This window comes from Morone saxatilis, unplaced genomic scaffold (assembly GCF_004916995.1).
Source record: "Morone saxatilis isolate NCDOM2014 unplaced genomic scaffold, NCSU_SB_2.0 Contig16, whole genome shotgun sequence".
Lineage (NCBI taxonomy): Eukaryota > Metazoa > Chordata > Actinopteri > Moronidae > Morone > Morone saxatilis.
Genome location: NW_023339718.1, coordinates 25,417,333 through 25,428,861, shown reverse-complemented (window position 1 = coordinate 25,428,861; position 11,529 = coordinate 25,417,333). Strand labels below are relative to the sequence as shown.

Sequence of the window (11,529 nt, the reverse complement as noted above, 5' to 3'; positions counted from 1 at the left end):
GGAAACAGAACACATAGCACCACCAACATACACAACATTAACCAATTAGCAATACAACTTTTTCTCCTGCCAGCAAACTCTGCATTTCTGCGGCAGAAAGCATTGGACCTTCATGTTTTTGAGAAAGTTTTGAATATATAGCCTTGTAAACTTTTTTTTTTTATGATTACGTAATAATTACCTTTTCATTTGGCTGTCCACATGTTGCACTGTTGTTCATTAGCTCTGCTCTGTACTATATATTGTATTTATATTTAGGTTTTGAATTTAGAAATGGATGCTATAGCTATGGACAGAGTTCAAGTATTGAATGCCAATACATACAATTCTTGCTAATTGACTTCCGTACATATCCAATTTCTCATCTCATCTCATCTCATCTCATCTCATCTCATGCTCAAATAATTTAAGGCTGTGTTTGTTTATTTGTGCATCACATTTTGCTCCACTGGTGAGTCCCAGCTCAGTCGTAAACCTACAATCCTTGGCCAAAGGGTGGCAACCAGTTCAGGACCTAAAAGGAGGGTGAAACAACGCGACAACATTTGTTGCATTTTGAACTTATAAATACATTTTGAAATGTTTAAAGTCATTGAGTATCTTTTCAAGGTAATGGATTCCAGTAAGGTGCTGGAAACCTTTCCCTTAGGGAGGTTTATCCATGCTGATCATAGCATCAGCACAGTTCGTACTACTACTACACAGTAGTTACGTAGAGGGGACAGATACATCTGTGAAACAATCAGGGTTCCATTCATGGCATCCTTCCTTAGTGGCTCCTATGCAATTATACGAGGAATCACCGGACTGAACGAAAACACACCAATCAGCTGTTTGTAGCCTACAAATACAACCAATAGCATCACGTGGATAAATTTTGAGCGTAGTGTTCATTTCCACAGTAATACATAATAATATTAATTTAATTTCTTTCCTCTCACTTAATCCCAGTTGTTACTCGATCAACAAACCATTTCCTGAAATGTTCGAGATGAACTCTTGAGTTTGTTTTCTTGTTAGCTTCACCATCTCGTATTAGGTAAAAAGCAGAGTTGTAAATACCTGAATGATTCTGTTGATGGATCGGAGATGTAAGGCTGTGGAAATGGGACCATTATTTCAAAGTTTACCCAGAGATGACAGGTAAAACATGTTAGGAGGTTTTTAAGTTTGCATTTAACTGGGGGAAAGCAGCCGGGAAAATTTAGAAATAAAGCCCTGGTCCTTTGCTCCGCCCGCTGAAGGGAAGATGAAGGCCCTGGCGACCGTTTGGACAATTTTCCGCTATATATCTCATCTTTCCGCACAAGGAAACTGGAACACATGGTTTGAAAGGAACACCAGGACTTCCGACATTGGCTAAGCCTGCTGTGCACTGTGACCCTGGTCTGGAAAAGCGCATGCATTGGATGGATAAGAACATCTTTCGGAAATGTCTGTTAGGACACTAAGACGCAGGTTTGCAATGAAAACTATTCCCAACAGTTAACTGAGCTCTTGACCCTGTTCATTTGCTTAGAGATGTTCCCATGTTGACATACTCAAGGGTTAGGTATATGCATTTTTGACATTAAACGAATAGCGGTAAACACAGTTAGCAATGATTAAGGTTCCATTTCATTTTAATGTTAGCAGACCCTTTCAAGTTAGCAACATGCGCAATAGAAGGCAACCTGTTATACCTTACTATTTAGTAATCAAAAGTGCTGCTGGGAAAAAGTCTATTGGCCACTACATTGAATGTCACAAAAACATTGGGACAGTCTGGTTCCCATCAAAACTTTGATCCTGAGCGAATGTATATAACATATACTTATCAGTAAGCATGATATTTGTACTGATGTTTATGGTTCGATAATTGTCCGCATCAGCCGAAACTTCCCGCCTGGTATTACTTGAGGTTTACTTTAATAGGTTTACATGGGATTTAATCTTCAAAAAGAAAAAACTATTTTTGCCATACTGGCCATTGCTCCGCACCTCTATTGAACCTATCTGACACATCCATTTGACCAAGTGTGAACTGTTATGAAGTCACGGTTGGTTTGTGGAGTTACATGTAAAACCTCCAGTTGCATTGATGGTCGTCACCAGACAGTGTTGGTTGGGCCAGCAAGTGACGTATCTGGAGTTGAGCTCTCATTGTGGCAGATTGGACGAGGTTTCAGTGTCGACTGACTGTCACCTAGCCAAAACAGATGAGAGCAGGCAGACGGTCACTATTTATGTGAGATAAAGAATGACCACGGCGATGTCTAAAAAGCTTTCTGTGTCGCATTTTGCACATCAAACCACCTGTCCTTATGATGTTTGGTTGGTGTGACCTATGCTAATAACAAACAAGCCACGGCCTCCATAAGATCAAGTGGGTCCATCACCTGTGTAGCAGCGTACTGTAACAATGGATGTTAAGTACAGAAGGATTCATTCACTGTGAAAAAATAAACTTTTCGGGTAAACGTATTTTGTTGTTTTGATTAATTCAGTTTTCTGACAAAGATCTTTTTTTCCTGTTTTTCTGAGTAATTCTTTTCCTGTTTTTCAGAGTAATTTTTTCTGAAATTATCGAGAAACTTCGAATCCGTCCGAGAACCTCCAACCTGGCAAAGTGTGCCCAAAGTCCTCAGGAGCCTGCGTAGAGTCGACTGAAACAATTGATAATTCCATTTATATGACTTAAAGTACAGGACTGTTTCCACGTGTCTGAAAACCCAGATCAAAGCAACTTGATTGAACAAACAAGCCGGCATGTTTGTCCCATAAATCGAGCTCTCAAGAAAGAGATGATATGTGTCTATTAGGTTCAAAATCTTCCGTAAACTCAGAAAAAAAAATTGGTCAGAAAACCGAAAAGAAAAAGAAAAAATGACAAAAAAACAGACCAAAAAAAAAAAATACTAGAAAAATTACAAATAATTAACTCAGAAAAACAAACCAAAAAATTAATTTTCAAGTGAATGCAATACGCTTTCCGTAGTTTAAAGAACAAACATTTGGTGCATCTGGAGTTGAGTTTTCCTAACAGAATATTAAGAGGAAATAAGAGAAATGTAACGTTGAGAACGTTGCTGCATGCAGCTGAATGTGTGCATAAACTGCCTGAATGTACATCTATCACTCACAAAGCATGACTATTCAGCAAAAAGGGTTATGCCAAACCTCTGTTCATGTAGCACAACTAACAATCAAACAAAACTTTCACTCTTTTCACTATGAATGACAAAGTAAAATGACAAAATAATACAATGAAAGATGGCCGAATTCAGTTTCACTGTTCTGGTATTGTACATGCTGGCTCGCTGTCACTCTGTCATGGCTCACTGGGATACTTGGAAGCTCAGAGCCATCATGAATGTCATTAACACCTGTGATTTTCCTTCTACGACCAGGCCAAACTTCTGCTGTGAAAATTGACTTAAATTTGATACTGTCCAGATTGTTTTTGTCACAAATAGAATCATAATTTACAATATTGCCTGTTTGAAGTGTCCTAGTGAGGTGTGAAGTGAGGCCTGCAGAAGGAGAACTGGAATCCACCGAGAGACTAAATAAAGTTTGACTGTAGTGATCAACATTGCAGTGATTTTTGAAAAATATGAGCAAAAATGTAAGAAATTAGATACTGCTTGTGGCAAAATGTCTTTTTCACATGTACAGTATTTAAGGCTGGGCAGGAATTTCACATGAAGCCAGAAATGTCTAGGAAAGTCCCAAACACTGACCTTGACCCAGACAGTCTGTTCACACTTCAGATCACAGATTCTGCCCACTTCTACAGGTGTAAAGGAATCATTGTGTTAGGTAGGAGCGCCCTCTAATGGAGGCAGCCTCAGTGGACTCACATCCTTCTTTACATCCTGTCTTTGTCCTTTTCACAATTTAAAAAGGTGTACAGAGTGATTCTAGAGGAAGATAGTGGAGTCCCTGCTGTTTGTTTTCATTGAGATGTGGTCTGCTTGTTCACAGGTTCTCTCATGTGCTACAGTCAGGATGTAGTAAAAGTCCCTGTGCCAAAATCTAGTTTTAAGACCATTTTATTCTTCAGTTATGGCAAATATTATAGCTACATCTAAGGATTAAACATAATCTACCATTAGGTTCATTGTGTCTCCCTGCATGCGTATTGGTTCTGAAGCTCTGTAGCTTAAAATATGCTTGATGCAAACACTAGTTTACACTGTATACCATGAGAGAAACCAAGGTACAAAGATACACACTTCAATCTGGAAATGTATTTATTCTGCTACTGGAATTATAAAGCAGAATGCAGAGCACGGCAAGCATTCACAACAGAACCTACACTGAAGGGCAATTACATTACACCCCTCCCATTCCCAGTCATGATGTTTATTCTCATTTCCAGTACTTATCTTAAATTTAGCACCTAACCAAGCTAAAAGGCAAGCAAGCCAATAAAGTTTGTTATCAACGAAGAAAATTAAATTTGAAAAGTCAAAACAGTACGCAATGTGAACATGGCCATGTTTTCCACAAACCAAAGGGTTTTTTTCCATCTATTTAAAGATTATACAAATACTTCAATCATATATACGAAAGACAAAAGACGTAACATCTGACATTTAGGGCTGACAACTTTACTACTAACAAAGATCTATCAACAGTTAAAGTTCTTCTGAATCTTTGTGCAATGCCTCATAGGTCTTTTATTTAAGTGTAGCCTAGCGTTGATACAGAACAAGACCACAGCATCAAACATCACTTGCATTAAGCACAGGAATTCATATTCAAAAGAAAAACTTTGAAACTTAACTTGGCCAAACTAATGCTTCACAATAATAACAACAACACAGTCCACCTCTGAATGCAACTATACAGATGAATGAAGGCATTGACATTATCATCGCTTCCCCTCCTGATCCACGATACAGAGACGTCAGGCTCCATGTTTGATCCTTCCTCCGTGACTTATAATCGAACAAAAACACAGTTCAGAGGGGAGCAGCAGCAGCAGAAGCATGAGGCCACTGTCATCAACACTTCTATTTAAGAAGCACATCAGGTAAAAACTGCTTTTATCTAGTAGAGGTTTGAGCCCCAACTTTAAGAAATCTTAATCTACAACTAAAACAATACACAAACTGACATTTTGTCTGTGTAATAGAGTGAGGCTGCAATTACACTGGTACATCTTCAAAAGGGAAAAAAAAACAGCAACACTGGTCCTTCCCAGTACACAGGAGACAGCGCATACAACATGTTAGTACATCTCTGTATGTAGCTTACTTTACATTAGTCATAGATAAACTTAGAAACTATCATAGTCTTTCTTGTCCTTTTTGCCTTCACCCTCGAAGCTGTCCGTCCCATCACTGTTGTCGCGGCGACGCTTGCGGCTGTTGCGGATGTTGAAGCGAGGGTTTATCTGCGGCAGGGGGTCCATACCCAGAACTTTATGGATCTGACGGAATGCCAGCAGCCTCAGAGCAAACTGTAGAGAAAGAACAGAGAGAAAGCAAAGATACGGTGTCAGGAGACTGAACTAAACCAAGATTTGCACATTCTTAAAGAGCTGACAAATCCCCAAACATTTCTGGTAAAAAGCAGATTATGACACAAGGACAATTAAATACCCCAAAATGTCACTTTCTAAAAGTACATAAGGTATTTCAAGGCTCTAAGAAACTATTTTCCAGGGCTTTTCCAGGACATTTTCCACGTTTCTCTTGACAAACAGGACAGCACTTGCTCCCAAACACTCATAATTTACCAGTAATTCTTTAGCATTTTTTATTGATGCATGACAAGTTGAGGGTTTCCAGTTGTTTTCAAAGAACTGCCATTTCTCCTATTTAAACTAACCAGCACCTGATGCAATTTTTCAGTTCATGTTCACATTGCAAGCTCTCAATTTTGATTCGTGCTCAGACTGGATGTTTTTTTTTTGGCTGTTCACATTATTTTGTAAATGTAGCCCAAATCTAAATTCAGTGTGAACAGGTCACGGTCCTGAAGTGACCTCCATGACAAATGTAGATCCGGTTGCCTGGATTCTGATATGACTGATAACAGTGAGGTCACAGATCTGGATCTGATTTGGACCACATATGACAGTGGCCAGAATCAGATTTTAAAAAAAGAACAGATCCTGGAGTGTGAATGTAGCCTCACTTCTTCATGCCTGACACATAATGTATAATACAAGAGCTAGTACTTGGGCACTTGAGGTAATGTCCTCTCTCTGTTGCTCTCCCATGGCTGTTAAGGTGTCCACAGGCTTCTTCTCACAAGGATCTACCAATCCTGGTCCACCTGTTAGAGAAGAATAGAAATAAATTAATAAAACAGCATTAAATAATGTTTCACACCATTTTATCTCCAGAATCTAACCAATTTGTGAATTTGACATGTAATGGAGCCCAGTAAGTACAACATTAATCAATGCGTAGAAAATAAAGAAACACTATCTTACCAGGAAGTAAAATCCCAGATGAAATACATTCAAAGACACGTCTCAGTGCGTCGCCGGGGCTGAGGGGGGCAGAGGCGCTACTGATGGCTTTCTCCACTAGCAGCTCCATGGCCTGAACAGAGGCAACACAAAAGATGGCTTAGATGCCTGACAAACACACAATCTCTGCTAGATATCCAACAGTCAGTTTGTAAAGCTGGAATACACCATCATTACAGTAACTGTTCAAAAGGTGAACTCGAGGATACTTTGTGCAAAGAGATGGCAGACAGAGATCTTTGCCAACAATACTCTGCCTGTGCCTAGTATTAGCAGCCATTGCTTGGTTTATATAAAAATTAAATATATAAAAGGCTGTCAATGTGAGACTGACAAACTAAATGGCAACCATTTAAAAACAATGATTAAAAATCATTTGTTTTGCTTTAGCATTTATTCCCTGGTGACACAGGTCACACTCTGAGGGGTTGATGAGGCAGGGAGGCAAACAAAGCAACTGTTTCACTAGCATTTACCAACAAACTACTTTAATCTGCTCACCTTGCTTACACACACACACACACACACACACACACCTCGTCTCTGTTTCTCTCTCTGTCTCTACAGCAGGCTGTTTTGTCGCCGTCTATTTCACTAAAGCAGTGAGCCTCGTGTGGAAGATTCTTGTTGTTCACCAGTGTGGTACCGAATGTAACTGGTCTGTACTTGTACAAAATCTCCACATACCAGATAAAGTTTCTCTCTTTCTCTCTGTGTGTTTCTCTGGAAAAATGCTTAAGTGGGTCACCGGATGTTAATACACCTGAGACACTGAGAGATTAATATCTTATATTCTGTTACATGCTTAATTTACAAATTGCACAAAGATAAAGAGACAAAAATAATCAAATATGAGTTAGTACATTTTATTTGTGTAGTATATAATTCAAAATGTAATAACAAATAAGCCCTTCCATGTGCTCATTATATTGAAACATTGCCAATAACACAAACTCAATTTTCAATCAAGTTCTGTAAGTTAAAAAAGATTCTTGATAAAGCAGCTTTTACTTCTCATTTTACGTGACACTAACTTTGTTTTTTTAAGTTACAGAAACATTCCTATTTATTATTATTATTATTTATTATTAGTATTTTGTTTTTTACAGTACATATGAAAGTTCACTTCAAATTATTGAAGCTACTTTTATCAATAATGTTTTTATAACTTACAAATAGAGTTAGTTTTACTTTACTAGTAATTTTCAATGTAATCTCTTTCAACAATTTCAGTTAAATTACTTTATCTGGTTTGAGAATTTTGGCCCATTTTGTTTTTGGTGACCAAAGCTCAATAGCACCACCGTTTTCAATTAACAACCAAAAGATTTCACATTTCACTAATGAATGTCTCACCAGGGACAACCCAAAGTCACATAGTGCATGAGGAGCCTTCAAAACGTTCATAGCGTGTTTAAACCACATAAACTTACCCATCCTGGGAAGGGCGACCATGTGGGAACTCGCTGACAGAGGTCTCGCAGGATTCGGATGATGATCACACAGGACTGAAGTCCATTGGCCCTAGCCTTTTGATGCAATAAAGTTAGGTTTATGCAATGACCAACAGTGACAAGAGATGGACCAAACAAGTGAATCAGTTCTGTCATAGAGGTCCAAACACTACTGTGCATAATGGAAGCTTGAGTATGGTTTGAGGTGCGTATGAGCCATAAGAGTTTGCAATCAGCTGCCATTCCCAGTAGTCTTGTACCTCACAGTTAGTAAGGGAGTTCAAAGTTTGCAAGATGCACAAGAAACGAGGACTTTTCTTGCCATCTTCTAAACCCTGACCCCAGGTTTATCCAGGTATCTCACAAACAGGTACTTAAAGTACAAGAGTCCACCTGAGAGGATAGTATAGGGACTGAAAGAGCCAAAGAAATCTGCTTTAATTTGCCTGTGCTTTTGCTCAGGTAGCAGAATCACAGAAAACTACTCAGATATTCCTTTTTCTCTCAATCCCCATTCTACAAAAATATATAGAATAAAAACAATACAAACGTTGAACATGAAAGCACTTCTTGATGGCACAACTTTGTGCAAGTTATTGTGCAGCCTTATGGAATCACATGTAGCTATAATGCAGTACTTGGAAAATTGAAAAGGGAATACAAGGATGCCAGTTCTTTGCTAGAGTATTTTTGTTTTTATACAAGTGCTTCAAATAGATTGATAATCAATACATATGATGGACATTAACCAGATCGTTGATGTAATAAGTGGCATCCTTGAATATTTTTTGCTTCAAATAGTAATAGTTTTCCTCATTATAATAAAATGAAAATCAAATGTGTAAAACACAAATAAATGAATAAACAAATAAATAAATAATGCATCTCATAAGGCTACAATAAGAAAGTAAAATGATGTTCCGAACCTGGAACCACTTAGCGTGGCGCAGAGCAGCCAGAGCGTCAAGGCATTTTTGCCTGTCCAAGACGTCCGCTGGGTCTTTCACCATACCCGAAGTTACATCTAAAAATGGATTTGAAGTGTCAAAATGGTGATGAGGAATGGGTGTTTGACCAGGTCAGCGAGGCTGGCAGAGAACAAACACATTGCCACACATACCAATGTTTTTTTCCATGACAACCTACAGTTGGTTGCTTATTTTGCAATTAAAATAAAAATATAAAATGACTGACATTCCTTAGAAACTACACAAACCAACACATGGTCAACGTCAGTGGATAGATACAGATTGACTCTGTGTACAATTATGTTATGTCATTATATTCTGTAAAAAGGGGTCACAATGTCTTGAAGCCAATACCATTTTATCAGGTAGACATGTTGTGAGGCTTACCATTACCTTGGTAGGTACCATGAGAATTTTGATTTTCTTTGCCCAAGCATTGGGACGGAGGAGGAGCTCCGTGGCTAATGATTGAGAAAGAAAAGAGCAAATGGCTAATAGGCCTGATAAAAAAGTGGCATGGCAATAGTAGGTGTGGCAATGTTTTTGGGATGTAAGAAAACCTTGGTCAAAAATCCTTCCGAAGCTGTTGGGCCCTACTAAACCTCTGATGGGAGACAATGTAGCAGATTTTTTTTGTGTTCAAACAAACAAAGGGGTCTTTTTGCTGGACTTCTAAATATAACTACGAATATAAAAAAGGAGGAAGCAATGGGTGCTGAAGAAGAGAAAAAAACATGAGAACTACCAGCAAACAAAAGGGGTTAGGATATCACTGCATGCATACCTAACATCAGTAGGTTGGAATAGGACCTTAACAATCATTGTACCAAAGGCTATACTCAGGTCCAACCCAAGATTCCTCGGTCATAGCCTTCTTGCCTGAACGTTTAACAATACTCCCCTAAGAATAAATTGAAATAATCAGATTTCAATAATAATTATTCAAATTATTTGTCCTCATCTTTCCATTTTCAGTGAAATCAAAACGACAAACTTGTCAAAAGGCTTTCATTTTTGCTCAACTGGTCTAAATATTATCTCCTACTGAGCCAAATTTTGAGTCTTGTGTGTAAAAGGAACATGTCAATCAACTCAGGGGAGCACTTCAGAACAGGGGACCTCAGCCAGGTGAACTGTTCACCAGTACACAAAAGGAAGATTTGTTTCCTGTGGGAAAATAACATCCAATGTCCTCTACCAAATATTGATTTGAGAAAACATATTTGCACAATTCATTCCAAATTAAACTTGAGGAACAGAAGAGCCTCCTGTTGTCTATTTGTTCATCTTCTGAAGGAATTGTCTGTTTTTGTCTCCTCATCTCAAAGAAAATTTGGAGAAAAGATACTGTAAATGCACGACTCCCATTCAATATAGCTAACAATAAAATGGAAACAGAATCCCCTGGAACACAGGAAACAAAATAGAATCTCACCTGGGAATAACTAGACTTAACACAATGCAAACACTGATCATGCTTTGTTTAAAGGATAAAGATAGCATTTGAGAGGTAGGAGTTACAGAGCAAAAGGCCTAAGAGCAATACTGCTGGCACTTGCCTCTTTCATCTTTAAAAAATAAAAAATAAATAAAAAAATTTAAACTAGAAGTGATGTGCCCCACGTAAATAGAAAGAGCTTTAATTGAGAAAAATAACTAAGTTGGGGGTCTCTCATTGGCTCCCACCATAGACCAATAAAAGCAGATTATCTGAATCTAATGTTTAATGAAAAAAATAAAATAAAATCCATTCTAATGGTTTCCGTTGTTAACGATTACATTTTTGCAGGTCTTAGACTGTGCACAATAAACCCTGAAGTAAAGAGACCACAACTAAAGTTATTAAATATGATGAGCTTGCACTTCCTTAGTTGCCCCTGTCATTTCTGATTTATGAAATCCAAATGAGTCATAAATGAAGAGAAAGTTGCCAGGATGATAGGATTTAAAAAGGCAAACAAAACAATCTTTGTGGAGTGCCAGCAGGACAGTGCTCTTCAGGGTGTCAACCAACATATTGAAATTGATTTCATAGAGAAATAGCAGAAAGACAAGAAAAGAGGTGCAATGGGAAAGGCTGTGATGGGTTTCCCAACCTCCGTCCCGGCCATTTTCCTCTCTGATGACAGGTGAAGTCAGTGTGATTGTCACTTGCATCTTTGGCTCGGTACCGGATGTCAGAATGATGGCTGCTTCCTGGATAGATCCCTTGACCTCATATTTTTCTGGCGTTACCACCTGGAAGAAATGGCGTACATGCAAATGCGCTAACATTATTTATAGTCCATTGTACATACAACTAGTTGACAGTCACTTCTCAAAGAAATAGCTAGGGAACATACCTAGCTGATGTCATCTACACTCAGTGGCCACTTTCATTGGTACAGCTGTTGGCACTCTACATGTCTGAATCATCTGTTAATACAAGGGACTTTTTCAAATATACCAATATTGTGTGTGCAGACTCCCCCTAATTTGTTTTTATTTGTTGGAAAGTGCAGCTTGTCCCCAGCTTTAGCAAGTGTAGCAGCAGTGGTACTCTTGGTCTGATGCGCAGCTCCTCAGCCTGCTGTCATTGAGCAGCTGTTAGCTGGTTCTGTGGACACCCATAGTTTGGCAACAGCACAAGACTGCCACA

General features: G+C 38.5%; 1 protein-coding gene across 3 annotated transcripts in view; it reads right to left on the bottom strand.

Moving 5' to 3' along the window:
* Positions 1-4,212: 4,212 nt before the first annotated feature.
* zfr (zinc finger RNA binding protein) overlaps positions 4,213-11,529 on the bottom strand; it is a 20,904-nt gene continuing 13,587 nt past the window's right edge. For 2 of the 3 annotated variants that reach the window (XM_035658214.1, XM_035658213.1), the window contains exons 16-21: positions 10,988-11,129; positions 8,850-8,947; positions 7,903-7,998; positions 6,431-6,542; positions 6,173-6,270; positions 4,213-5,449 (exon numbers count right to left, since the gene is read on the bottom strand). In XM_035658214.1, the coding sequence (XP_035514107.1) occupies positions 5,267-5,449; positions 6,173-6,270; positions 6,431-6,542; positions 7,903-7,998; positions 8,850-8,947; positions 10,988-11,129 (729 nt within the window). In that variant the 3' untranslated portion in view covers positions 4,213-5,266. Of the gene's footprint in view, positions 5,450-6,172; positions 6,271-6,430; positions 6,543-7,902; positions 7,999-8,849; positions 8,948-10,987; positions 11,130-11,529 lie in introns of those variants that run through there. The other variant, XR_004796611.1, reaches the window with a different exon arrangement.